This window comes from Gnatocerus cornutus, chromosome 2 (assembly GCF_029298725.1).
Source record: "Gnatocerus cornutus isolate USDA-ARS CGAHR chromosome 2, icGnaCorn1.1, whole genome shotgun sequence".
Classification (NCBI taxonomy): domain Eukaryota; kingdom Metazoa; phylum Arthropoda; class Insecta; order Coleoptera; family Tenebrionidae; genus Gnatocerus; species Gnatocerus cornutus.
The window spans coordinates 18,546,238-18,573,989 of NC_142234.1; the positions used below are offsets into that span (position 1 = coordinate 18,546,238).

Genomic DNA, 27,752 nt, shown 5'->3' on the forward strand with positions numbered 1-27,752 from the left:
ATATGTAACTATTAACAGTCTAATAATGTGGCCATTTAGATCCGATTTCTATAATCAATGCTCACATGATTTTATTTTCAACCACCACTTCCTTTGGAAAGCAAATTGCGCTTAATAACAAGGTAATTCCGTTAATAATTCCGACCTGATAACATCTAAACAGTAATAAGCCGAGATTAATTTTTTATTCACTTCATTAAAGCACGCACGACATCATTTACCCAACTTTGATCCCAATGAAATTTGATGCTAGATAAAACTTCAGCGCTAGAAAAAATTAATTTCCCGGAAGCAGTAATGAAAACTCTTGTAGGTGGACGTAAACGTGTGTTTTAATACCAGAAGATTTACGCCGTTTACACGCTTTGCACAAAGTTCATGGTGTCATTACGAAAACGTGAGAGTAAAACTGAAACAATTTTAATATCGCATGGTGCTATCAACTGATATTTGCAAGGAAGTGCTGCATGAACATCAATCTTCGGTATATGCACGTTCTAATGCTTAAATTATTATTAAAAGGGATTAAACCTTTCGTTGCAGTAATGGATTCCACTTACTTCGTGATTTCGGTCTCATGCAAACAGCGTTCAACATGTTACGTCATTTAATGTATTTTCTTGTGCTCAATTATAGTTTCCAGATTCTAGTATTCTAGATTGTAGATTTTTAGATCAGCAGAACTCAGAATCCAATTTTTAATCTGTAAATTCTTGGGTAAAATTAGTACTCTTTTTATATCTTTAATTTCTAGATACTTAAGTAGGGTAAAATCAGCCAAAATTTAAACAAAATATTGTTGGATGGCGCTGTGCATTTTCTCAAGCGAGAAGTATTCATGTGTGAACATGTTAAGAGTCATTCGATCTATATCAAAATCAATTTAAGTCACAGAAAATAAATAAATAAAATTGTTGTAAATTATTGTTGTACCTACATTATTATTGTTGTAAAATACTACTTGGTGTTGTAAATGTATCTCTGAAATTGTACTGCTAGTTTCTGCAAATTTGGTAAGTATAATGTTCATTAAAAACTATTAAAAGTATGCAGGAGTTTTATTTTATATGGTAGCCAGGAATTCTTTTGGTTTTGGAAGACATGGCCACCAATGCGGTTGAGATAACTGACCACTAATTTTTCACAAATTGATTCCATTTCCAATAAATAATTGTGAAAGCATCTAACAGAGTACAAAAGACGGAACACAAATTGTGGAAATTTTGAGAAGCACTTGCAAAAATTGTGGTAAACTGCATTTAAAGAGAAACAAAGAAGTAGCTATTAAGTGGTCATTAGGTGTTTTCTTAAAAAGTTTGTGAAGTTAATGTTTTTTTACTATTTTACTATTAATCACTATTGTTTACTCTCCCTTCTTACATTGGCCAACTTACCCAGATCAACGGGGATAAATGGCCAAATGCAACTTAATTTTCTATGTATTAAATTTTTATTTTGCAAAAGAATTTTCAGTGTTTTTTTGTTTTCCTATTGACACAATAGTTAAGCAGTTATAAAAAAATAATAACACGAGCTTAACTTTACCAAAAATTTACAGGCCCTCATTTACTAAAAGAGTGGCCATCTCACCGGACTTTACCCTATTGGTTTTGAGAAGGTTCTGGGTCTAAAACTCTCAAATTCTAGAATTTAAAACCCAAATTTTAAGTTGTAGATTGGCAAATGTTTATATTTTGATTGGCTCAAATTTGATTGTGTTTTTGTAACGACTGATTTTTTTTTGAAAATGATTTGAAAAAATGATGCGGACAACGAGCGGACATTTGAGATTTGATTATAAATTCTCAGCATCAAATTAAACTCGATTATATTCTCGACATTTATTGTATATTCTTAAAAATAAATTGGTTTCAAAACTGGGTATTACATTTTCGGTTTCGCAACGTTCAAAATACCGACTTTAATAAGCCAGCAATTTCCTTCTATAATGACGAGTATATTACAAAACGTGGCTTACGAACAAAAAAATGAAAATTCTTGCTGTGGTGTGAAGAATTTCCTCGCCTTCAATTACCAACAGCATTGTTTAATTACCCTCGTGGTGGAACTAGAGGTAATTTGAACATTTGTTATTATCCTTTAATTACCCACGTAAACATATAAACTTGTTACAGAGTAACATCTAAGATAACTTCACACCGAACGCTCTTTGATGTAGGTACACTAATTCAAGATAATTTCCGAAAGAATGAAATAACTTTTCAATTCTGTAGCCAGACAGCATGAAATTGAGTGCGCTTTTATGTTATAACCGATTTTCAAACCTCCCATCGTACAATCAAGTGATGCATTAGCATCTCCCTTCAGCTGACTAATTAATTTAAATCCTCTCCTCTGATTTGCTATCTTTTCACTCGTAGCAATTCTTCATTTTAATTAAAATTCATTTCTCACAACATCCTCATTTCGACGTAAATACCTATGGGTCTTTTCAATGTGGACAATTAATTAATTCGCTTTATTAAATTATGCCGGAATTAATCAGCGATTATTTAATTTAATGCCGCAACAAAAAATTGTCAGTTGAGTACGTGCACGCCGCAAAATGGATCTAGATGACATTCTTCCGGATGTCGGCGAATTCGGACGTTACCAGAAATTAGTTTTGTGGTTTATTTTGTTACCGGGAGTGTTCCCATGTGGGTTTCATGCCTATAATCAACTGTTCATGGCAGCTACGCCTGATCACTGGTGCAAAATAAATGGACTCGAAGAGCAGGATCTCAAGATGATAAGAAATATAAGGTAAAACATGTTTCCTCTCTCAATTAAACTCGTAATGAACGGACTCGAAACAAATTACCGAAATATGAATTCTCACCACCTTCCTGGTGGGCTCCAGGCCAATTTAACGATTGTAAATGAATCTCGGGAATGCTAGCGGAACCGCTGCTGACGCTTTGCCATAATTAATCATGTAAACAATAGCGAGATAAGATCTTTTAACACCAAATAATTTTAGTATACCCACCACAGTTCTGCTAGATGGACAAACAAGATTCAGTCAATGCTCTATGTACGATTTAAATTACACGAATATAACCGTGGAATCTTATGAATCAGTGAATTACACCACCGTGAGGATAGTTCCGTGCAAACATGGATGGGTTTACGATAAGCAAGGTCATGAGAACACGATTATTACAGAGGTAAGGTGCTAGTCCGCAGGAATCACAAGAAATTGATGCAAATATTGGTGTAATATGCACGTAGAATGGACATAAATTTCCGTAAAATATAACTTGTTGGAAGATGTTTGATTTGAAGTACCCATAAATATAACTGCGGTTCTGCAGGAGTTGGAGAATTTACGAGAAACGCCACGCCGAATAAAAAGTTACAATTTTCGAAAAATTCAAATTTATTTTAATTTATTTACAGTACATTCGTTTTTAGTGGGATTTGGTGTGCGATAAAGACCTCTCCGCAACCCTCGCCCTAGTTCTTTTCGGCTTGGGCGGCCTAATCGGCAACTACCTCTTCGGCTACGTCCAAGACGGACTTGGAAGAAAACCCGCTTTTTTCATCTACTTATTCATTCAATGCATCTTCGGCATCGCTACAGCATTCGCCACCAACTTCACAACCTGGACGATCTTCCGCATCGGTGTTGGATTTACCATCCCAGCCATTCTATGCACGCCTTACGTTTTAGGTATCTTCTCCACCTCTCCTTGGTGTCAGTTCAATGTAAATTGTAGCGATCGAGCTCGTGGGTCCTCGACATCGTACTTTGGTGACGATCTTAATCAACATTGCCTATTCTTTAGCTTTGGTAACTCTGGCGATTATTGTGTGGGTCATCCGAGACTGGAGAGTCTTGGCACTTGCGACGACGTTACCGTTCTTGACACTGTTTTTTCACTGGTGGCTGCTACCGGAGAGTCCCAGATGGCTTTTAGCGCAAGGACGAGTGCGGGAAGCAGAGAAGATTCTTATCCAAATGGCAAAGTACGGTTTTCCTCGACGGAACACTGTTTGAAGTTTGTTTTGTAGAATTAACGGGAAGAAGTTACCGGAGAATTTTTTATTGGAAGAGAGTAAAAATCCTGTTCAAAGTGCTTATGGCATAAAACACTTATTTCAGTCTTCGAATCTTCGCTGGAAGACCATTATTATCACGTTTATTTGGTTTACCAACACTAGCGTCTACGTGGGGTTATCTTACTACGCCCCAGCTCTTGGTGGCGATGAATACCTCAATTTCTTTCTAGCTGGAGCTGTTGAACTGCCAACATATCTTTTTCTGTGGCCGGCAATGGAGAAATGGGGGCGACGTTGGACTCTCTGTGTCAGCATGGTGGTGGGTGGTTCAGCCTGTCTCACCACCTTCCTAGTTCAAAACGGTACTACCCCCCATTAATACCACACGTTCTCAAACAATACCCCATTAGATTCAGTCATAACTCTCGGCCTCTACTGTATTGGTAAGATGGGAATCTCTTCATCCTTCGTGGTCTTACCATTAATGGCCTCCGAACTGTACCCCACGGTAGTACGAGGACTCGGCATAAGCGTGAGCTCCATGATGGGAATGCTGGGCCCTGTATTTATCCCCATGGTTAATTATCTGGTAAGTCCGCAAGTGTTTACGAGTTCGACAAGTTGTCTGTTTTGTTTAAGGGATCTGATATGCTGACTCTCCCATTGATAATTATGGGTACCATGTTAGTGATGGGTGGTGCCTGTTCCTTGTTATTGCCGGAAACCTTAAATCAGCATCTTCCGCAGACTTTGCAAGATGCTGAGAAAGCTGGACTCGATTGTTTTGCATGCTGCACTCCTCCGCAAAGCTTAAAGATACGGACGGTGCACGAAACGCAACAATCATGATTGATCTGCGTAAGTCACATGCACGTGAAATTAAGTGCAATGCTGCATTCTGTATAATTTCACGCTCTTTGTAGTCACTTGTAAATGCAGCGCCGCGTTTCAATTAGGTAGTAATTACGCCGATATACTGGCCATGTAGAACGAATCCTTAAATTAGTACTTTTATTGATTAGATCGATTCTTAGAAGAGAAATAAAAACATATGCTAAAACTGATGGTGGTGTTAAATGCGCCGAAACTATACCAAGGCGAGTGGAATATCTTAATGAGCTAATTTCCGCGAATAGATAAAATCTCATTACGTACGCTTGAATAAAGTCATCTTTCAAGATTTTATGTATCTGCAGTAGGAGTCCTCTTTAATTAGCGATATTAATTAGTGCCCCCTAGAAGGTAAAATTTATGCAATTTGTGTCTGCGTAGATAGGAATTTCCTATAACCATTATCTTTGCAAAGAACGGTGACGAAGAATGTTTAAATCAGCAATAGAAAAAAGTTGCGATAAATGCACCCACTTCCCTTCCTCTTGCGTAAAGTAGTAATTAGTACCTTTTTTAATCAGTTATCTCAGACAATCTTCCCAGAAAAGCAACTGACAGAACACTCATGTATAACACGTTGCAGGAATTTTCATGAATCGTTCATCAACCGGTTCAATATTTCATTACTAAAAACCTTTACAGCAGTGAGTCTTCCTGCATTTATTCCGAGTATCCAAGCATTTTTCAAATTAAAAAAACAGCACTATCAACCGCATTATTAGATAAGCTATTTATCAGCTTATCTTCAGACATGCTTACAATCAGTGAACTTTAACTTGAGTTAACAAGCAAGAAATGTATGCAGTCATTCTCCTTTTCTTCGTGCTGTTAATAAGCACAGGTTACCTTCACAATAAACGGGAAAATCCCCCGAAAATTTTCAACGTGTACTCACAACCGGGTAAATGGTTCGGTTTCAAATACTTAGCGTTTCTTCTTCTCGTACTCCTGAGAAAATTCACAAGGAAATTAAGACCAATTAATGTCGAGCACCTCGAATGTATGAAACCGTTATCCGAACATGAGAAGGTAAATTCAGAAAGTTGTAACGCACCATTATAGCGAGTTTCAGGCATTTGATGCGACGTTCTTCCAAGCGGTTTCCAAGAATGGCTTCTACTTCTGCGGGGGGATTGAAAGACGACATCGCGCCAAGGCCAATGGGCTATTTTACATAGCGGTAAGACAATTGCAGCGGTGAATCAAAATGACTCTTTAATAGGTGCCAGAATTGGGGCTACTTGAAAGCCTCAAACTACCGAACACGTTACTTGACGCCGATCCCGCTTCCGTGTTGTTGCTCAAAGAGTATGGAGCCGAGGGTATCTGCTTCACTCCTGTTAAACCCATGGAGAAGTGGCACGTTTCGTTCAACGGAAAGATGAGGTTGGTGTACCAAAGAACACTTCTAGTTGTAACGATTTGTTCAGGTTACAGAACGATCCGACTAAAATTGTCGATGTTAAATTGGCAGGGGACTGGACATCGAATCTCCCTTACTTCTTGTTTGAAACGGACATGAACAGCAAATGTCTCGCTGGAAGCATCGCACGTGAAGTTTGGTCTAAAGAGTTTTTCGAGGCTTTAAAATCGCAAGTTGTAATGGTACGAGTTTCCTTTATTAATAATGTGGTTTTAGTGCCCATCAGACTCATTACGAGCAAATGGGGTATTTCACAGGCGGTCTTACCATTAATTGTAAGAGCTACACGTTGACGATGGACGCCTTTAGGGATCACAGTTTCGGTGAGACTCCAACTTTAGCGAAAAACTGACAAAGAGTTAATTCAGGTCATAAACGGGACTGGAACTTAATGCATCGCTACATATTCCACATGTTGTATCTGGAAGATGGTACCCGCGTATCTATGGGCGTTGTTAGCCAACCCTGTACAACCTCCCAGTTGCTAATGGGCTATGTTGTCCTCCCCGACAAATCTATCCATTCTATAGAAAAAAGTGATTTGCAGTTGTACCACCATGGAGAAAATGGTACTCCTGGGGAAGACTACGCTTTCTCATTCGAAACCAACAGCGAGGCTTTCGAGGCTAAAATCAAAGTAAAACACGAAGGGTTTCACTTCAAAGGAAATAACATAGAAGCCAAACTAATCGAGCGTTTCATAGAGTGCGAAGTCAACGGAATTAAAGGTAAAGGAGTCTCCGAGTGGCATTACAACAATCTAAAAAATAGAAGATAATGTATTAAAAAAGAACCATCAAATAAAGCATACAAAAACACATAAAATAAACATCACTTTGCGTCAGAGGTACAACCCAAGAAGCACCCGTGCTCTATGCAGTAGTTGATGACAGAGCGCCAGCACCGATCGGTTGACAACAAATCGGCGTTCCCAATCAAAATCAACAAAGATTTTGCTCTTGTAATCGAGACGTTTAGTCTTCTAGGACTCGCAATGAAGCCCAAGCTGTGTTTGATGTCATTAGCCACGAACTTCTTCGTTGAACGCACGGTGGAAACAATAATCACGTTGAATTCTTGGCCCTGAAACTCTTCAACTGTGCCGACTTTAGGAATATCAAAATCCGCCTCTCTAAACAGTTCCAATAGTTGCTTCGTCTGTAAACAACACTTTCAAATGTAATTTTCATGGGTGTTAAAAGACCAACCTGTGCTTTATAGGGGGTGATAATTCCAACGTCGCTTGCTTTTAAGCCAAACCTATACAACTCGTTCAGATAATAAAAGACTTGCGCTGCTTCGCTCGGGTTGTACCAAGAAGGTGAGTCCTCCGTCTGGAAATTATCACCGATCACCCCATGGAAGAATATTGGGGTAATTTTCCCCTCTTTGTTCTTCGGTACTAATTCCTCCAGTTTTTGGAGAAGACTGGCCTCTTTGCTGTCCGTTTCTAAAATCTGAAGAAACGGTAAGAAATTCAGACAACATATTCAAGTTACGGTAGGTTTCAGGTCGTCGTTGTAGAATAAGACACTGGGCAGCTTCAGTAAAGCAGGAAGCGAGCGGTAATTGTAAATCAGCTTGGTTAGCAGTCGCGGATCGTATCCACAGGTATTTGGAAATCCTTGAGAATCTCGCATGTACGGAAACCTGCTGACCATACGTTCCAGGAAAGACTCTTCCAAGCCGTATTCGGCGGCCAAGTGAGACAACACCACGGGGCCCAACTGCATGGGATCTCCTAAAAAATAACAACACAGATCATCTAAAATACGATTGTAATAACACGTACCCGCTAAAATTGCTTGTCCATTCGACTTGTCTAAAAACGCAAGCGGTATTAAAACGCTCGGCTCTGAAGTCTGTCCTGCCTCATCCACGATTATGTGAGAAAAGTGTCCTTTGGCGAACCCCATTTGGTACAATAAGCCAGCACTGGAACACGTGCAGATTGTGACTCGGTGGCGCCCCAACACCGACGAGCTGTACCCTAAAAGTTGATTTCTAGAATCTTTTAATTTTATCGTTGGTTTCTTACCTAATACGAGCCCACTGGTGGTGACCACCGGAAGCGAAGTCTCCGTGCCTTCTCTCTCAATATTGCCGGTGGCGCAATACGGCGCTAATCTCGGTGGAATGTTAGCAATTGCTGTGTGTGCGACTAATCTAATCAAATCTCCAGGCTTTAGAACTCCGGAGTCTATCAACCGCAGAGCCAGAAGATCCGCCGCACTGTTAGACGGAGCTGAGAGTAAAATCCGCGAATGAGGAATCAGACTTAAAATTTGAAGAACGGTTTCTACTATCGTCACAGTTTTTCCTGTTCCGGGAGGCCCGAAAATAATGTAGGGCAAAGGGCGACAAACGCCCAATAAGATGTTCCTCACCGCCTCCTTCTGGTAGTAGTTCAACGCTTTGTTGTGCCACTCCAACTTGCGCACTGGGAGTTTTTCGTCGGGATTCTCTTGGAATTGCTGGATTTTTTCCAACAGGCGTTTCTTACCAATGACGTTGTGGGATAACCTCGGCTTGTGAACATCACCTGACGTGTTTTCGCACAACTGGTCGTCGTATTTGTCCACCACGAATTCAATCTGAGGTTCTTTTTCCACCGTCGCCGTTGGGAATAACCAATCTTTCCCGAGGTTTTTCACAGCGAGATTCACAGCAACATGTTTCCTTCGATAGCTGACTCTGGAAGCTTTGATGTAGATGGAATAGTCTTCGCCGTTGTACGAGTCGTGGAATAGTTGAGAAAATTTGACGAAAACGTGGTTCTTTCCAATTTTGTGAATGAACCCCTCGTAGTCCGGGCTGTTGGAATCAGCAATACTCCTCGCGTAAACCCGATCTCCTTGTATCACAGACGGCCTTCTTTCGGCCAAATTCTCGATCTCCAAAAGGAGGTATTCTCCACTTCTTACAAAACACGCTCTCTCTTGGTCGTAATTCTGCATTTCCCTAATCATGTGAGCCTCATCGAGATGCAGCAAAGTGTGAAACTTGTCCTCAAAATTCATATAATTCAACGTGGTGCCAAGACAGGGCTTCATTTTTTCGATTTCGGTTCTCAAAATGTTGTGTCCACCAAAACGGTGTTTTAGCACTAGATTTAGTATTCTTTCAGGGACTTGAAAGTCGGGCATACGAACTGAAAGGAAACGCGCCGAAGAGATGATTCTCTGACCTTTTATAGTGTCTCGGTTGTCTCTCGAGACTGTGAATTTCTGTTTTTCTGTGCGTTCCTTGAGTCCGTTTTTTTGATTAGAAACTACATGGAATGTGATCCAACGCTTGATTTTGAAGTTTTCGAAATGGAAAATTAGAAGCTCGCGGGTCTCCCCCACATTCTTCGCCTTGCATTCTAGTCTTACACTCAAAGGCTGATTTGCTTTGATTGGATAATGGTCAATAGGATTGGACAGTTTGCATTGGCCGTTGAGTCTAGGAAATTCAACGCAAATCAGTTGAACGTCTTCTTTAGATTCAATATCAACAATGCAGAGTTTAGCTTCACCCAGTTTTGTGAAGGTGAGAACAATATTATCCGTAATACTGACAGACTCGTGAGTATCTTTAATATCTTCGACTTCAGAGGTGCTTTTGTTGGTTTCTTTATTATGTAAGTAATCGGGAATTATCTTCAGGGCTCGCCAGGTGCAGTTTCCTTGGTTGCTTTCAATGATTTCTGCCACAACTGAGTCGTTTCTGATAGGAAAATAGCCGCAATACAGAGAGTCTTTGTCAAAGTATATGTTCTTATCCATGACACCCGTGTTCTGATAAGAATCCCATGCCGTAACTTTCCCCTTTTTGACTTGGGGGCGCACAGGCTGCAACCGACTGATCTCGATAACTTTTCCATTCAAATCAACAACGTTTTCGTCGACTTCGCATTTTACTTCCAATTCAACCCAGTCACCCTCAATTGGGATAAACTCAGAAGAGATGGTGTTTAAATTGATCTCTATATTCCCGGGGTCTAAAGTGAGATGCCGCCCCTTCCTCTGTATCACAGTACAAATCAAAATTCGGTCATGCCAACTCTTTTTGCCGGTTTCGACAACGTTCCAATCATTCTCTAGAAGCTCAACATCTACAACTCTAATCTCACCTTCTGTTTTTATCAACTGGTACGAAATTTTCGAGCCTACAGCAATATCAGGGTCGTCACTTTTAAAGTTGTACAAATTGTCCACTCTTAAGGTGTCGTCAATCAAGTGGGTGACTTTCCCGGTCCTGTTGAACACCTCATAAGTTCCAATGTCTTCAGCCACTTCTTTGACTTCTTCAACTTTGTTTGGTAGCTTCTCCTCGCATTCGCTTATCACGTTGTAGGCTTCATCGAGAGGAAGAGACGTGTTGGATTCAGAGACTTCATTCCAGAAAAAAGAAACAAGTTGCTTCCACATGATGAACAAAGAAGTGAATCTGAGGTTATGTTAAAACAACTTCATGTGCCGAAGCGTGTCAAGCGAAAATGTTAGGCCGCTTGAATTAAACGAAAAGAAATAGAGGAATTGGTTTTGGTTGCCATTTTGGAACTTAAAATTAAAAAGCGAAATTACAACCACAACACGAAAGTTTGAATGACAACTGGCGTGTACGTTGTGCGCATGCTCGCAAGATTTTAACTTTTGATTTAAACCAATAGAGATTCAGGGCGCTCAAATTCAAACTGCTTTAATCTCTCACGTTTTATTTTCGTCACAATTTTTTACATCGGTGTCTTTCTCAGATTTTGTTGTCCAAAACTGCATGCTGTTTAAAAACGAACTGGCACTTTGGACCGCAGATTGGAAAACTGAAGGAGAATACAGTCTTTTTTCGTTTTCGTTTCGTGTCCCCTTCACGTCGAATACAATTGGTAAATTTACCGGTAAATACCTCCGATTACACGTTGAGGCGTTGATAAATACTGTCGTTCCATCAGTCGATGCTCCATAAGCTAAAATTATGATGATAGGGCGTCATGTTAATTCAAACAGTTTGTTACCCTCATGAATATGACCAAAAATGTGGTATTTCGGTTTGACCCGTTTCTGGACTGTTGATAACAGTTCTAAGCACCCCACTCTGGCTTCCAGATGAGTCAAATCCCCGAAGCCAAGAGGTGGTCCATGGGTGACCAAAATATCGGTGTCTTCAGAAATAAGATTCCATTTATTTAGTAGTGTTTGTCCACGAGCGATGTTGAAGGCCATACCTGCATATTCCGGTTGCCTGAAACTTTAGTCAACTGGTTTTCTTAATAATGTCCAACTTACCAAGGAGCCCCATAAATTTTCAGTCCATGGACTGTAACAAACGAGTCTTCTAGATAAATACAGTCAGTTAACAACTTCTTTTTTGCTTCAACCCCATTTTTCCTCAAGTGTCCCCCATAGACTAAACAATCAGGATCAAACCCCAGCTCGTGGTTCCCAGCGATCACAATCTTATACCTGTGAGGTAACGACTCTAAAAACTATAATCAATTTTAAAAAGTGGCGAAAACTGCGACTTACTCATCCATTGATTGAATTTTACAATTTCACCCTCTTCTCCCCATCGGCTGAAGTCGCCAGCGTGGATAAAAACGTCTCCGTTGGGGACAGTGAATTTGAATTTATCCTCTTCAGAGTGCGTGTCACTCATGCATACAATTCTAATGAATTCAGGGTCTTCAGATTGTATTAGGCTCTTTGGCTGAAGGAGGGTGCATTTCTGGGTTTTAGAGAGCTCCTGCCAGGCTTCAGTGGGGGTGCTAGATAAGGGGTGGACGGTGATTGTGTTATCCATTTAGATTCTTCCGGTGGGTCCACAACAACAACTGTTGCGAGGTCGAGTGTGGGTAGAAGTCTGATAAGCACTAATTTCGTTTAGTTAGATCCTCTGGTTTCCTTTGGGCGCGGCGGAAGGATAAGCGGTTAACAATTCAGTGTTCCTACCTTAATTTGGTGAAGTTTTAATGTAGTCGAGTTTTGGAATGATTGATAATGATGATAATTAATAAAGATAAAGAATCTCCTACTCAAATAAATAGGAAAACAATGGAAATTCAATAATCAAAAAGAGTTCGGCAAAGTGCGACTGACCATGACCACATTATTTTTCCCTACCAGTTGTGTAATATTGCGCTCTGAGATCAATAAGTTTCCCTCCCAAATAAATTGACCCTTCATATTTACCAACAATTATCATCTGATTCAGACATTTTGCATTACTCATTTCTCCAGCGCAGCCGCGCTCATCCTCGCTTTTGTTTTCCTCTTACCACATCACATTCAGTCACGTGACTGACTTAAGTAGGTTTGTCTGTATACACAGCGGCTTAACTCTTTAATCAGTATCTGTTTGAACTTTTTTTGTGATAAATATGGAAAGTGATACCATGCAAACTAATGTTTGTTCAAACTGCTTTAAATCTTTACATAAACAGAATGATATAAATTTAAATATCGAAAAGTGTGAACAGTGGCTGGATAGTTGCAATCTGAGCGAAGATTTCTCTAGTGCAAATTCTGAAAATGTATCCTGCTGTTTTAGTACAGAGTCTGAGTTTACCACGGACAGCAGTGATAAGGATAATGTGGTTGCGACAAATACCGTCATGATGGGCGATAAAGTTATCCTTGGAGAAAATGTACGTAGAAATAAAAACTGATGAATTTATTGTGTGTTAAAATTAAGTAGCTTTAGCTGTAAATCACCGAATTTCGTGTCACTCTTTCTTAAATTGGGTTCGTTTAACTCCGAAATTTCCAGCTTTTTAGATGAGCAAAAAATTCAATTCCTTTAAATTAAGTTAATAAAGTTATTAAATGTCTGTGTTGCGTATTTAAAAACAAGAGAGATAATAATGTCAATAAAAAGCACAACAATAAAGTAATAAAGTAGTAAATTAATAATATAGGATTTCCGTGAAAAAATATTTTCTAGAATTTGCGTAAGTAATAATTAAACTATATTATGTATTGAGTTAATGGTTAATGGAATCAATTAAACATTTGTTTGTCATTTTTATTGCAAAGTGAAACAAGTTTGAAAAAAAAATTCTCCAACATTTTGAGGTTCTTTATTGTACTCTCGAGTGTCTTCTTTTCGTATTGCTATTTGCTCTTTAGATTATCATTCCTTAGATTCCTCCCAATTTTGCAATTCTTTAGTTTCTTATTTGAATTTTCCGGAATTATTTTTTTTTAAATTACATAATAAAAAGCACAATGTGGATCTGGAATTTAATAAATAAATGTATTTCTCTTGAATTTGTAGAAATCAAGAGAAAAAAAGTATAATCCAGAGTCTTGAAACTTTGTTTAATCAAAGAATTTCAGAACCTCTGTGATTTAGCCTAAGAACATACAAATTCGTTGGATTGCTTATAACTTCAAATTTCCCAATTTTGTTCAAACCTGCGAATTCCTAAAAATTAATAAAGCGTCGCTTACAGACGGATCTAATTTGGCAAAACGTAACAAACAAAGAGCCCAACCACTACAAAAACATCCAAATCTGCAAGTCCCAGAACGTCCACATCGGAAACGTGACCCACATCCACGGACCCGTTTACATCAACGAATTTTCTTCCACACTCAATCAAACTATCGTCATCAATCACGAGCAACAACCAGGTTAGTCCACACTATAAAAAATCGAATTTCCTTTATCAAATTTAACAGTTTTTCCAGTGGTTTCACGCCGCACTTGGTTGGCGCAACCTCCCCTGGATCCCGACGATGTAAAATACACCACAGAACCAGCCAAATTAGTCATTATCGGGCACTCCGCCAGCGAGGATTCTGATACTCAAACCGGGAATAATCTTCTGGTTCGGTTGATCCAGCAGTTTCACATTGAAAGTTTGAAATGGAACGATATCGCTTATAATTTTCTTGTGGGAGCTGATGGGAGCATCTACGAGGGGAGAGGATGGAACGTCATCGGGTCCCACACCCTCGGATATAATACTCATTCCATAGGAATCTGTTTCATTGGGTGTTTTATGAGGAAGCGTCCATCAACCGCAGCGATTAAAGCCGCGCAAGACTTTATCAAATATGGTGTGGAAATTGGTGCCATTGCAGAGGACTACTCGCTGTTGGCTCATCGTCAATGCAGAAGCAGCGAGAGTCCCGGCGCAGAGTTATTTAAAGAGATTAAGACTTGGGAGCGATGGGATCCGAGCATTAGCCCTGAGACGCCGTCGCCACTAGCGATATTATGAATTTTTTGTGTACTGTTGTATAATAAAGTTTGTTACTTTCTTAGAGGTGTGGATACGGAAAGAAGTTTTTATAAAGGTACATTCATTGTTTATTTGCGACTGTGTCCACAATTTACGTAAATATTTTTTTAACAAAAAGTATTCAAATACAATGAATTTTTAACACTACATTAATATTTACATAAAATTAGATCTATTGTCACGTTCTGTAGACACAGAATTTGTGCAAACTAATGTAAAACAAAGCATAAATATGTTAGTTGTCAGCATGAACACAAAAATAGATTGTTACGAAATTGTAGTAAAAGTGCCGCTGAAGTGAGGACAAACTGTAAATAAAATTACACAACCTGAAGTTCCATGGGGGCTGCGGAGGCGAATATTTAAAAAATGAGACTAGAGTACTATATCCGCACTTTTAATGTGTATAATAATATAAAATAATGGTTGGGTCGAATATGTACATATTAAACTTAACTAAAATAATCACAATAGGAAAGTAAAATAATCACAAAACAGTGATGAATTTAAAATAAGGAAAAGTATTGCACAAGATGAAAGCAAAAGTTTGACCTGTTTCTGTACAGTCTAGAGTTACAATCAACTATACATTAGAGCCGAAGGGGCTGTATTTATATACATCTACACATTATCACTAATTCTACTGTGAAAATGTTCAGACGTTATTAGAAACTTTGAGCCGAATCGAATTTTGTAAAAATTTTCAAAATTTCGTCCTAAATTATAATACTAAAACATAAATCTAAAATACTAAATTATAAAATCACGAATTCATGGCAGATATGCTTACAATAACATGTGAATGTTTCCATTCGTTTAAATTCTACTAATAACACCGTATTTTTACATATTGTAAGCGACATAAATTGGGTCGAGTTGGTCAGCTAAGAAGCCATCGCGTAAATGCATGCGCTGCTTTTCGCCGCGCGAGTTAATGGGGACCACGCCGGGGTCCACTACCACGACAACCCCCACGATCAAGTGGTGTTCTTCCAAAACGGTGTTGGTTACAAGGGGCACAAGATCCAAAGCCTCGCTTTCGTTTCCGTCCAATTCAACAACTACTACCAGCAAATTGGTCCAAGTGAAGACAGCACTAAAAGGTTTCAGTGAGATTTTCGTTTGGGGATGACCGACTTACCATTCGGCGATTTTCTTATGGCATCTGAGCACGCTGTTCTCGATGTCGATGGGGTGGTACCTCATCCCTCGCAACATGATGGTTTCGTCCAGAGCGCCCACGACAAACACGGCGTCGTGGAGCTCCGGAGAGTCTGAAGTGACTAGGTGTTGTGATGAGCCCAGTGATTCCGTGTCGCTCTCTCGGCCTAGGATCGTCTCCTCGGTGGGGCCGGAGGTTTGGGTGCCTTCAGTGCGGCGCAAGAAGCCGAGGTAACCCGTCCTCGCGTACACCTCTCCTGTATTACCAGTGACCAACCTGCGAGACCACCCCAATGAGCTAAAAGTTAGAGAACTTGAATTACCCACCTAGCGTTGAAATGGTCTCCATACTCGCTCTCATCCCCATAAATCGTAAAGTATCCACTAGCCGAATGTCCACTCTGCACCCAAATCTCTCCCAAATGCGAATCTCCGCATTGGCCTTTACTCTCCGGATTCGCTATAATCACTTTAACACCCGGCAGTAACTTGCCGCTCTCCATTACGCAAAGACTATGCGGACTGCCTCTCTCCACTAAACTGACCCTGTCGTTGCGCAGAGCCCGCAGATCGACATAAACCGTCGATGGTTCAGGACTCGAAGCTCCTTGAAGACAAATGGCAACGTTAACTCTGCATCCAAAAGAGGTAGACACCGCTCGAGGACTAAGACCTAAAGCGCTGAACAATTTAGAGAAGCTCGTCGTGAGATTCATTCGAGGCCGTTCTTCAGCCACGACGACGCAAGTTCGAACACATGCCAAGTTGACTCCGCGGGATTTCAACTGGTTGACGGAGGACCCCAAGCCTTTGGTGCAGAGCTCCATCACGCCGTATGAGCAAAAGGTGTCGCGGACCTTGTACTGACTCACTGCGGACAGCCACAGCGAGGGGTTCATTTCCACTTCGGATGGCGGAATGAGAATGGAGTGATGACCGGAGTAAATGCTGCTCAAGCACCTAGAAAAACAAAAAACTTGAAATGGAGATCAGAGAAGTTTTGCTAAATTGCCGACTTCCATACAAACGAATTAATTAACTTTTGTTGTTATTTGAAGAGCCAACATCACGAGAATAATTAAAGTGTCATCACAAGTTAAGTTTGTAAAGTGATCTGAGCTGTTTTGTCTTCAGCTCAAACTTGAAAACTATCAACTTCTTAGGGCGAGTACCATCAAGACAAATTTAAACAAGCTCTTCAAAACAATTAAGTTTTTACTTGAAAACGAGTCTTGTCAGTTTTAATAGGACGCCTACATTAAAATAAGTCAATAAAAACACCATCAAATTAAAGTCAACTACAAAACTTTATAATTACGTGGCGTAATGACGCGGTCACGATCTATTCAGAAAAACTGGAGAGAATTCATTATTACATGCAGGTAAATATTCCAATTAAATCATGCAAATTGGAGTAGAAATCTGCCCTGGGGTGGAATATTTTCTGCATTATTTAAACTAGTCTTTTAAAAGGTTCTTGATGATAAATTTTTTATTCCAGAACGAAATAGAGATTTTCCATTCATCAATTATTTTCAATGCTTTTAGTTTACATCGTTTTCTGCTTTCACCAAAAAGTTATTTGCATAACATTATAAAAACCTTCGAGCAGTTACGAATGTTGTAAATTATGATCGACGAGGGTTCCATCCAAAAACAAGGCGTTAAGGCCGTTTCAAACGTCTCTCAATTACCGAATATTTCAGATATTGATTTCCATCTGTCGTTTTCATACAGATTACATTCGGAATGAGTCTTGAGGGATTATGTTTTCTAACAGCAGTATTTCAAATTTAACAGCGTTAAGAAAATATTTGTAGCCAACCTAAATTGCGAGTATTAATCTCAAAGTTTAGCGCCTAAATCAAACAGTTTGCTTTATACGATTTTAATTAAAGGAGAAATAATGGTGGAGGTTTATTTGTGCGCACATTTTAGATTTTTGTTGACTTTTGATTTGATTGCTTGCAGCGTAAAATATTCGTAAAGGCGACCATTATTGCGATCAGTTCACAATGCGGGATATATTCCTGGTTTTATTGTGCCACAAAACGGCGGAAAATTCCAGCAAAACATTGAAAATCTCGGGATTCAGAAGCTAAAATATTTTTATTTTGACAATATAAGATAGTTCTAAAACAAGCGCTTCTAAAGTAATAGATTGAGTTTGGCTGGATATTAGTTATCGTGTTTTTAAAAACTTACCACAATGCAAATCCAAGCCCACAGTACGGATCCAAACAAAGCGCTATGTGTCTGCTGGGATAAAGTTCGCAGGCCAACTTCATACTCCTACATAAACTAGTGACTGCAGCATGCGACATTTTGATCCCCGCCAACATCCCCGTCGTTGAAACGCTAAAATCAAGATAAGCCAACATTTCCGCCGTCGGCGCTCTATAAACTACAGGCAATTTCTTCTTGGGCATGTCATCTGTATCTAAAATCGCGGGCCAAGACTTGACGTCGACAACATTGCTAGCTTCTTTCGAGCGAAGAAGTTTGATCACAGCCTGGGTGGATAGCACCAGTACAGATTTGGAAACGTCGACAATCATCCGCACAGTGGGTAGAGTAGTCTGAAGATTCTGAGGATGTGGGGGTCGAATAGTGACCGGAACCGCGCCAATGTAGAGACACCCATAGAAGGCGCAGATCAGATCAAGACCCGGTGGAAAGATCAAAGCGACGTGGTCGCCGGTGTTGATTCTGCCTTTTTCGTTGAGGAGATTGCCTATTCGTTCGGCTCGCTTGTGGAGCTCCGAACACGAGAGTACTTTGGCGACGGCCCCTTTGTTGTTGAGGAGAGTGAAAAGGACGTGGTCGGAAGTGCATTGAGCTCTCCATCGGAGGATTTCCGCGATGAATTGTTGCTGTAACAGCGAGACACACATAACGACATGTTAAAAGGGGGAGGTTACCGCGGTACCTTCTTCGAGGAATCGCTCTCCTCGTCGAGACCTCCAATGTCCCTACCTTGCGCGCTCGCTAGCCTATTACCTTGAACGAGATTTCCGACGATTACAGACGCCGGACCCACGTCTGAAACACAGTCGGTTGCTGAAATGCAGAGGAACAACATGCTATAGCATCACTCAAGCAAAAGCTTTTTGGTTAGTTCAGGTGAGCAGACTACAACTATCCACTAGAACAGAGTGAGAAATGTAGATGTTGTAGCGTGTACCTGGACCAGTCAGTCAGTGTCACATACCAGAGGTATGTCAAAAGGAGTTTTTCCAGTAGTTAGTAAATGCAACACTGCTGCATTCGGTTACACAGAAATTAGAAATTAGTTACAAGTGAAACCGCATTTGTGCAGGGTTGTACAGAAAATAAATCTCAAAATAAAATTAGGGTGTATGGGTGAAGGTGAAGTACTCGAAACGATACAATCGGTCCAATAAATATCGCAAGACAATACAGAATTATTTACCTAGTCGGAAAGTATATCCTGCTATCTGTTATTTAAACAACAAGTTCAGACACACGTTCGCAAGGCTAAATAATTCAGTTGATCACTTTGTACTTATCGGACCATGGATACCAAACCCAACATTTTACAAGACCCTAAATAGATACGAAGACGCGTGGAATCAAAGTAACTGGAAATTTTCTCCTCTTAAGCACGCTCTTCAGACAGACAGACTTGTTATTTTGTGCAACTTTGTCTTTTAGCACTGTTGTCTTTCGTACGCGCAATTTCTTTAAAGTGGAGCTTAACGTTAAATTAAACAATAAACAATTTTCGTCCGTTTCCAATTATTTTGACCTCACCCGTGTGTAATATAGCAAATCGTTTACCATTTCAAACTCAACAGTTTCCAACTTAAACTCAAATCCCACTAGAATAAGGTTCATGCCAGAAAACCCCTTACTTAGTCAATATAATGATTGCAAATTACCTGAGTGAACTTCTCTCGGTTTGGGTAAATTTGTGACGCACGTGTGAGGACACATCAGAACGTTAGCCGGATGCAGAGCGCCCTCCATAAATCTCTTCTTAGTTTCGGAGAGATGAATTCCACCCAGCGGTGTTTTCGGTAGAAAATTGGGAGGAACAAGAGCCAGACAATAAATTCCGACTTGATGAATAGAATCCACAGCTTGCAAAACACGCGACATCCATTGGAATGACTGCACAACAATAACAGATCGTTAGAACAACGCAAATCGTCGGTTCATCGGTGTCTTTACCTCCTCTTCGCTACAATCCGGCCTTTGTTCTGCTATCACGCAAATTCGCTCGTCCCTCAAGACTCTTATGCTGAACACGGCAATACGACCTCTATAGATGAACTTCATAGGTTCGACCGCGAGCACGGTGGCGATGATATCGTCCGCGTTGTGTTTACGTCCGGTGACGGTCATTAAGCCGTCTCTTGAGCCGCAGACGAAAACTAAACCGCCGGGGCCCAAAAAGCCCAGAAGTCCCGATCTTGTGTACTCAGCGTCGGAAATTGGTTGCCCGTCAGATCCCAAAGGTTGGACTTTGAAGGTGCTGTTGCTAAGACCTGGAATTTCACGCTGTTTACGACTGTTTGAAATTTCTTATCTTTACCTTGGAGTCCCCAGTACTGCGTCCCTGTAGCCCCCGAGTTAACGCAGATTTCCCCAACTTCGTCGGTTTTGCAGAGATAAGCCGGTCCTTCCATTTTGACTACCACAATTACACAGCCTGGCATGACTTGACCACAGTCTTGCAGGGTCAATGAAGTCAAACTATTCTCCTGGTCGACGCGAACGACGCCGTAACTTAATCCTTGCATCGAGAGCACCCCTCGACCCGTCGCGTTAACACCGCCTCTGCCCGGTCTTCTTACCGACACGGTTAAAACTTCACTCGAACTGGCACATGGACAAATTGCATCCGGGCGTAATCCTTTCGGCTGGAATACTGATAGAAACTGGTCGCAAGAACTGAGGGACCACGGGTTCGCGCCATCTGCCACGAGCAACATCCTGAGCGACGACAAATTGATGTCTTTGTGGTCTTTCGTGGCCAGCAGCCCCCAATGGAGATCTCGAGATTTGACAACGGCGACGCACGCTCGATATTTCGTTATCATCTGCATCCAACTGGCTGGGTTGACTTTCATCAGAGCGTAAGGGATGTAGATGACATGCATGCCGTTTAAAACGCTTGATAATACTGAATGCCACAGTCCAACTTCTCTCTTGAAATCCAAAACGCACACCATGTTCTCGCCTTCCGTGTAACTACAAGCCATGGTGAGCATTCTGCAGTGCTTCACCATGGCGGCTCTGGTGATGGTCACCCCCATCACCGACCCATCTCGATCAGTACTGTATTCAATGTAAGCGGGTGTTTCGTCGGTAAGTCTAGGAGACGGCGTCCAATCCTTCGGCGTCCTCGCCAAGTGTTCGGTGACAAACCATGTCAACCGCGGCCACCCCTTGAACTGCACGACCTCTCCAGACGTCGTCTTGGGCAACCCCTTCAAACACGCCTCCGATGTTAGAGCCAATTGCACGCTGCAACTCCCCAACAAGAAACCGATTTGCAGAGACCCAGCATCCCGACGGGTGATGGGTACTTCGATGGGCACCGGGACTATACCAGCTTGAAGACAACCGTAGAAAGCGCACAAGAAGTTGATCGGGTCGTTGTTGGGGTAGACTAGAGCGACTCGATCGCCTGATTTCAAGCTAGTATCGCCGTTTTTACTGAACGACTTTGTCAAGAGAGCGTAGGCGATTTTGTGCGAACGACTTAATAGCTTGCCGTAAGTTAAACTGTTCGTTAGCTTGCCGTTAGGGTCCAGAACGGTGGCCACGGGTGCCTTAAAAGTGCCATTTCCGTATCGGCTGATCGCTGCTTCGAGATTTCGTGGCAGGCCAGATGGTACTACTAATTGCTCGCCGATGGCGGGGCTCATGCAGCCGCCTGGAAGCGCAGAGTCAGTTTACAAACGGTAATGCCGGTTAAGGTAACAGTAAAGCTATTACAATGAGATTTGCACATGGTTTATGGATAATAACGACAAACAGTTAGAGCTTCCTCGGACTGCAATGTCGAGAGTAGCCATAAAAGTAAAACCGATATTTTTATGAGAGCATAACGTTTACCTTCAGGTTTGGGCGCGTTGGGGTCCTTGGGGTTGGCGGCAATCTCCAACTCGATGTCGTCGTCTTCGTAAAATTCCGGCAGCGGGCGCCTCTTAGGCCTTTTCAGCGTATTGAGCAGCTGTTGAATTTTCGCGGACACCTTCCACCGTCCGGTCCCCGTCCCCATCGTGTCATCGGACGCCGAAGACGCATATCTGTTAACTCTATCAGCGGCGCCCCGGCGCCCACCCTGGGCCGTATTGTGCGTGACATCCGGAGGTTGCGAGTCTACACACAAAACATTCCAGCATTAATTAATTGTTATAAATGGGCGCTCAGGGATCATTCCAATCCCCCGTGCTTACATGGATGAAAATTCTGCAAAACATCCGTGATGTCGGTAATCTCCTGTCTGCTTCTGTGGTCCCAGTTATTCGGCGGCGGCATTCGAGACCTGTGATGCAGAGGTGGTGGCGAACCTGTACTGCTGGTGTCTGAAAGTGGCGGAGGCGGGAACATCTGGGGTGTACTTCGATCTTTAATTTTCTCCCGCTCGGGTGTACTTTCGATGGTTTCTTCATTCACTATGCTGTCTTCATCGGATGAAGACTCTGAAATGGCCGAAGCTACAGCTGAGAAACGAACGTAGGAACTAAACAAGTAACAGGTTTTGGTGCGATCCAGTGGATATATGAGTCACTTCGACATGTTATACAAACGTGAAAGTCTCACGTAAGCAAGATGTAACTCTTCGGTGATGAAATCATTGGATAATTTCGTTAAAATGATGCGTGAAATTCAATATCAAAAATATGTTTTATACTATAAATTCTAAAGAAGCGACGTCAAGACAAAAAATTTGTTAAAAGATGCATGGAATCAATATCGATAAAAATTTCATAACGCTTCCGATATTTATAAGAATAGTTTCGAGATTATTTTTATTACAGAATATAAATTATTAAACTTCCTGTTCATAAAAATGACACGAAGATATAATATAACAAAGAACAAAACAAATAGCACTGATTAACGACAGCAATTATCCAGTAAACACGTTATTATCGAAGAGTCATTTATGTATTTGATTTGATCAAAGTACGATTGCTATTGTTGGTGAATAACATTATAAAACATGTTCAGAAAAAGAAAAATGAGTATTTTATTTAGATAAGCGTCGGTGAACAAAACTCGATATTCATGTTAATATTCATTGTATTTATCATACAATGAAAATTACGCAATTATATTATCTGGAATGATCAACACGCACTTCCTCCAAGGTAAAAAAAATGATTTGTGTTGCACATCTTAAGGATAAACTGCTGCGCAACAAAAAAGAATGCCTCAACTTTTTCGATATTTTTCTAGAGCCATTGTATGAAAATATCGACTGTCGCTCTTTATCTCTAGTTTTTGTACCCAGTATAATACACGGTGTGTCGTAGAAACAATGTTATCGCAGATATTTGCGGTGTCAGTCACCTACCGGAATCACGTTGGTCTCTGTCGGGGCTCCGGGCCATAACGGATGTGCGTTTGGACGGCATCGGCATCGACGGCTTGTGCCTGTTTTGCATGGCTTGGGCGAGCGCTTGCTGAACAGCCTCTTGTCGCACCTCTACAAAACAATACAATCAAATGACGATAAAACAGTAATCCGACAAACGGTTAATTAGTCGCAGGTAGAATTGTTGGACGTATGGTGTGCTTGAGAAATGTACAAAAGTTACGACACAAAAAGACATTGCAAATTTCGGGGAGATTAGTCGTGTCATGTTCCGGTCCCCCTTCTAATCTCGGTGTAATGTTAGCATAGAATTTTGGCAGATTTTCAAGATCTGGCAAACAATGAGTCACATAATAACTAGTCTCATACAGAGCAACTCCACGCGGAGTAATTTCAAACTTTCAACTTGCCAAAAAGTTCGGCAAACTTTGCCCTCTTCTTTGGAGGAGCCGGTTTCACTTCCGCAGCTGCGATTAGCAATTTCGTCCGATCATTGAAACTTTTCGATTTTAATACAGAGAATGTTCCGACTGTCAATGGAGATGTCTCTCCCGGCGCATCCACCATTTTTCTTATAATGAATTGGGTGAATCGATAAAGACTGTTAAACAGATCAGCTTCTGAAAGCTTGTCGACGTCGCAGCTGTTTGAATAACTCTGTACTTGAGGTTTAAATTGATATTCTGACACGAAGAGAACGGAAGCGTCGTCATTGTTTCTGATTGGAGTTAATGGGATATAATGATGTCTATGGTTGGATGTGACGCAAGCTCTTACCTGAATGATAGCGGCTTTCGTTTCGTGTAAGCCGACGGTTACCTCTCCGCATTGCCCTTGTTGCAGGACTGACGCCCCTGGCATCCTTGGATTGCCCATCACCCACATCTACATGCAAAACAACACTCAGCCATGCGAGACGAACGAAAAAAATATTTCCAACTTAAAAACTAAACGAAAACCAACGAAATATACAAAAAACTCGACTCTCTTGTGCAACACAGCGAACAAAACGGACCTGGTTCGTTTAAAAATCATGCAAGAGACGGACGTGAGAGGATTGCTCATGTGATACGCTTGCATAATTTAGAATTTTTCCTTTAATAAAGGCGCCGGTCGGCTGTCGCTAGAATGATGGCCGAATCAAAGAAACAATAAGGCCGTTTCTGTTCGCCATGTACCTCTCTTCTTGTGATGTCACGTGTAGACAAATTAGCTGAAAAAGGACAAAAGCAAAGCACCACCACAACCATTGAGACGAAAAGAAGCATGCCAAGTCTGAGATGAAGATGAGCGAACCTGAATGGTATCTCTTCTCATTGTGCGTGACGCGCCGTTGCGTGCGCCGTCTTGTATGTTGCTTGCCGCCGCCTCCACCGCCGCTGCCGCTGCCTCCGTCATTCCCACCGCTTCCGGCTAAACATCACAACACAATGAACACACCACCAGTGTTAATATAGCATGAGATGAGAATGCCTTCTACATGAAGTTGTGACCATTTTCAAGATACAAAATTAGTCCACCACAAATAGTGGTCGCATCGTTAACGTTCCGTTTATGTGTTAGTTCACCGCTTAACTGCACCTGCCGCCTAATTAAGACGAGATATGCACGGAGTTTAGCGAATTAGTATCTCACGTACGTTGGAACTGCATTATGGAAAGAGTGGTACTGTTAAGCTAAAGACCATCATCAACTTCACGTGCCGATGTGCAACAAAGCTTGAAGTCGTATCAAGGAACAAAATCAACGTTATTTTTAACAAAGCGTCAACACTGTTCCACTTAACCCACCCAATTTACCTCTCATATCCTGTTGATTAATTTACTCTTCCTCGGCGGCTTCACACCCTTGAACACGATAACTCTAAACCTACCAATTTAAGCGTAAGCTGCTCGCTTTGTATGATTAAAATTTATTGATTCGCAGATTCATTATCAATGTCTGGATCTTCAAAGTTTTTCGATTCGTTTTTTATTTAAATACCTTTATCTCAAACCCGCCCATCAAAAAGACTTTAGAATTCTTTCTGACATTTTTTATTTCTTCAGGTTCTTGCATCTTTTACAATCTTTTAAGAAGCAATAGAATATGAAGAATGCACTTCGTTTATAAAATACGACGGCAATATGCACCGAATTTTACGTGCACGTTTGTGCTTTAACCCGAAGCAGCGAAATTAGTGCGCTCGTTGTAAACTTGAATCTCCACCTAAAAATATACGCGATTAACGTTTTATTTCCAATTACTTTACGTTATTTATGACAACAAGCGTACACAAATTTGTAATTTTATTGCCGACATTTTACGTCTCGCTGCTAAAAGTGAACACGGAAAACTAGCTGGATTTAGGCCACAATCATTCAATAACAATTTTGACCCGCACCTCTTCTACCGCAAGTAACGGTAGTGCTAACAATTCTGTGTCTTTATCCTATCAATTATTTTAAATTACGCCACCAGACTGTCCATTAGTGTTTTCTTCAGTTGCGACCTCGTAATTGGTAATTTTTTCGATCTGTTCAGGTAAATAGATCGGGCTGTCCTATCGGAATTTTAATCTAAATAACAGACACAACATTCTGCAAACTGCAACGTTATGTTTCGCGTTCAAACATGCGCGTTATTTCATTTTTATGTAAATGTTGAACACCCCATCGTCGGAATGGCTAGCAAAATACATTTTTATGTTGCAACGACATCATCGTAAAAATAGGACGATTAATCACCGTGACAGTGCTGATTTGTGATAATCTTTTTGCTTACAGTAACTCCACAAGTCTTTTAGAAAGAAATTAGTTATTGTCTCCACCCATTATCCCCGTGCAATAACACTCTGAGTAGTAATAAATTGTGGTTAGTAAACAAACGGCGGAAAGTTGGAAAAGTGTAGTAATGAGAAAACAACCAACAGAAAGAAGAAAAATAAACGCAATGATTAATTACGGCTAATATCACTTCGTACACGTGACGTCACAGCGCGAGCTTTCAATACTTTTAAATCGACGCAAACAATATAAAGCGATTGTTTTGTTAAATCGAGTCACAACTCAAAAGCGACTGCTGGAACTTTACAAAGAAAAATCTCAAGTGATTTCATATTTATAGGTTGTGCAAAAACAGGACTCGAGTGAATTTTTCAAGAGAACCGTGAGCTTTCGAAACGACTGTGTACTTTTTTTCGAATACATATATTATAAAATGTGTCGTTGGAGACTGAACTTACTTGTGTTTTGTTTAGGCACATAAGGGGATAGAAGTCTTGTTCTCTTCTTTTCATATCCTTTCTGCGTGATATCACCTGAAACAATAAAAATAGGATTAATAAAATATCACACCGCTCCAGTTTGGAAAGCATTTTAGGCCCCGGAGACGAATTATAACAATGTTTGAGCAAACTGCCCACACAACCAACAAGGATATGATGAAATAAAGTATTATTTGCTTGGCAAACGTAGCGAAATTAGTTCATGGGATCGAAGAAATCTGCCCAACAATACGATATTCATCGGGGCTAAACCCTTTTGATGCACCTGAATCCTTTAGCGCACGGTTGCTCTCGTCAAAGTAAATTTAATTAACCAATGACCCAATGAGCGCGCAATCCTTGTGTTGAATTTTCTCTCCGAGAGTTAATTTTAATGCAGCTCCATCACGAGGATAAATAAAAAGAATTCGTGGTGGACTAACAGTGTGTGATTTATGATCAAACCATTGATTTTCTGTCGGAAACTTGACGATTTTAAATCAGAATGGACAATGGCAATTAATCACCATATTAACATTTCATCAATAACACTTAACATGGAGGTTATGCACGATCGATCCACGCTGAAACCACAAGTGTTTTCAATTTGAGCGCGGCGCATGAATATTGAAAAGCAAAAGTTCTATTTCACCCTGAAGATGGTGGTATTTAATTACAAAAACTTCGAAAACCAACAACAATGCTTTAATTAAAGTCACGCAGAGTTGCGAAGGAAATTCTGTAACGCCGACGAAAACCGTGAAAATTTAATTGGGATAAGAGTAAGCGATGATAAGAATTTCCTTCGGTTTTTTACTACGCACTTGCACACGCAAATCTAAAATGATAAGTTAGTTGGTGCTCTTCAACGGGGATTTTCTGCACAATCGAGCACTGATTACACGAGACATAACCCACGGACGGGCACGGATACCATTTACATAATCAGAACTGGGACGCTGCTGTAATAATTGCGCATAATTACTTAATATTTAGTTTTCAGGAGAACAAAATGTAAATTACGTTTGAGGCCTCATCTGCGAATGTTTATTAGAGTTACGGTGTCGTATTTCCGGGGGAACTTCCCAATTTTAACCGCACTCACACGCCATTTGCCATTATTTATGGCTAAGCGGACTTTATGGACAATGCATATGTGCCAACTTTAGGATATTCGCATATTATACAAATAAACCAAAATTCAGAATCCACGCAATTCAAAGAC

General features: G+C 40.7%; 6 protein-coding genes across 17 annotated transcripts in view; 3 read left to right on the top strand and 3 right to left on the bottom strand.

Moving 5' to 3' along the window:
- The first annotated feature begins 2,552 nt into the window (after nucleotides 1-2,552).
- On the top strand, nucleotides 2,553-5,007 carry Balat (Beta-alanine transporter). Its single transcript, XM_088029586.1, has 7 exons — nucleotides 2,553-2,766; nucleotides 2,984-3,170; nucleotides 3,418-3,676; nucleotides 3,723-3,972; nucleotides 4,018-4,367; nucleotides 4,416-4,594; nucleotides 4,645-5,007. The coding sequence occupies exons 1-7, from the start codon at nucleotides 2,567-2,569 to the stop codon at nucleotides 4,852-4,854; spliced, it is 1,635 nt and encodes a 544-aa protein (XP_087885712.1). The 5' UTR covers nucleotides 2,553-2,566; the 3' UTR covers nucleotides 4,855-5,007.
- Nucleotides 5,008-5,602: 595 nt separating this feature from the next.
- LOC148179747 (uncharacterized) lies at nucleotides 5,603-7,097 on the top strand. The gene is made up of 6 exons (XM_088029587.1): nucleotides 5,603-5,925; nucleotides 5,969-6,076; nucleotides 6,119-6,282; nucleotides 6,327-6,488; nucleotides 6,536-6,642; nucleotides 6,688-7,097. The coding sequence occupies exons 1-6, from the start codon at nucleotides 5,692-5,694 to the stop codon at nucleotides 7,095-7,097; spliced, it is 1,185 nt and encodes a 394-aa protein (XP_087885713.1). The 5' UTR covers nucleotides 5,603-5,691.
- LOC148179748 (5'-3' RNA helicase armi-like) lies at nucleotides 7,081-10,955 on the bottom strand. Its single transcript, XM_088029585.1, has 5 exons — nucleotides 8,358-10,955; nucleotides 8,112-8,309; nucleotides 7,819-8,060; nucleotides 7,528-7,776; nucleotides 7,081-7,477 (listed from the first exon to the last, which is right to left on the bottom strand). The coding sequence occupies exons 1-5, from the start codon at nucleotides 10,729-10,731 to the stop codon at nucleotides 7,151-7,153; spliced, it is 3,390 nt and encodes a 1,129-aa protein (XP_087885711.1). The 5' UTR covers nucleotides 10,732-10,955; the 3' UTR covers nucleotides 7,081-7,150.
- A 46-nt stretch (nucleotides 10,956-11,001) lies between these two features.
- LOC148179749 (metallophosphoesterase MPPED2-like) lies at nucleotides 11,002-12,602 on the bottom strand. 4 transcript variants are annotated; one of them, XM_088029595.1, is made up of 5 exons: nucleotides 12,490-12,602; nucleotides 11,827-12,170; nucleotides 11,587-11,779; nucleotides 11,316-11,542; nucleotides 11,002-11,267 (listed from the first exon to the last, which is right to left on the bottom strand). In XM_088029595.1, the coding sequence occupies exons 2-5, from the start codon at nucleotides 12,098-12,100 to the stop codon at nucleotides 11,011-11,013; spliced, it is 951 nt and encodes a 316-aa protein (XP_087885721.1). In that variant the 5' UTR covers nucleotides 12,101-12,170; nucleotides 12,490-12,602; the 3' UTR covers nucleotides 11,002-11,010. The 4 variants fall into 4 exon arrangements, with proteins under 4 accessions (XP_087885721.1, XP_087885718.1, XP_087885716.1 ...); XM_088029592.1 differs by having other exon boundaries at nucleotides 11,827-12,201; XM_088029590.1 differs by having other exon boundaries at nucleotides 12,250-12,602.
- On the top strand, nucleotides 12,599-14,604 carry LOC148179750 (peptidoglycan-recognition protein LE-like). Of its 2 annotated transcripts, none has more exons than XM_088029588.1 (3): nucleotides 12,599-12,944; nucleotides 13,752-13,932; nucleotides 13,981-14,604. In XM_088029588.1, the coding sequence occupies exons 1-3, from the start codon at nucleotides 12,678-12,680 to the stop codon at nucleotides 14,523-14,525; spliced, it is 993 nt and encodes a 330-aa protein (XP_087885714.1). In that variant the 5' UTR covers nucleotides 12,599-12,677; the 3' UTR covers nucleotides 14,526-14,604. The 2 variants fall into 2 exon arrangements, with proteins under 2 accessions (XP_087885714.1, XP_087885715.1); XM_088029589.1 differs by having other exon boundaries at nucleotides 12,649-12,944; nucleotides 13,990-14,604.
- A 323-nt stretch (nucleotides 14,605-14,927) lies between these two features.
- Nucleotides 14,928-27,752, bottom strand: part of DIP2 (disco-interacting protein 2) — an 89,652-nt gene continuing 76,827 nt past the window's right edge. For 2 of the 8 annotated variants that reach the window (XM_088029581.1, XM_088029577.1), the window contains 13 exons: nucleotides 26,507-26,581; nucleotides 24,061-24,168; nucleotides 23,263-23,394; nucleotides 22,139-22,384; nucleotides 21,795-22,061; nucleotides 20,266-21,612; nucleotides 19,902-20,218; nucleotides 19,610-19,841; nucleotides 18,637-18,767; nucleotides 17,913-18,580; nucleotides 16,035-16,667; nucleotides 15,688-15,984; nucleotides 14,928-15,642 (listed from right to left, as the gene is read on the bottom strand). In XM_088029581.1, the coding sequence (XP_087885707.1) occupies nucleotides 15,390-15,642; nucleotides 15,688-15,984; nucleotides 16,035-16,667; nucleotides 17,913-18,580; nucleotides 18,637-18,767; nucleotides 19,610-19,841; nucleotides 19,902-20,218; nucleotides 20,266-21,612; nucleotides 21,795-22,061; nucleotides 22,139-22,384; nucleotides 23,263-23,394; nucleotides 24,061-24,168; nucleotides 26,507-26,581 (4,706 nt within the window). In that variant the 3' untranslated portion in view covers nucleotides 14,928-15,389. Of the gene's footprint in view, nucleotides 15,643-15,687; nucleotides 15,985-16,034; nucleotides 16,668-17,912; nucleotides 18,581-18,636; nucleotides 18,768-19,609; nucleotides 19,842-19,901; nucleotides 20,219-20,265; nucleotides 21,613-21,794; nucleotides 22,062-22,138; nucleotides 22,385-23,262; nucleotides 23,395-24,060; nucleotides 24,186-24,575; nucleotides 24,697-26,506; nucleotides 26,582-27,752 lie in introns of all 8 variants that reach the window. The other 6 variants (XM_088029580.1, XM_088029576.1, XM_088029582.1 and 3 more) reach the window with 5 other exon arrangements.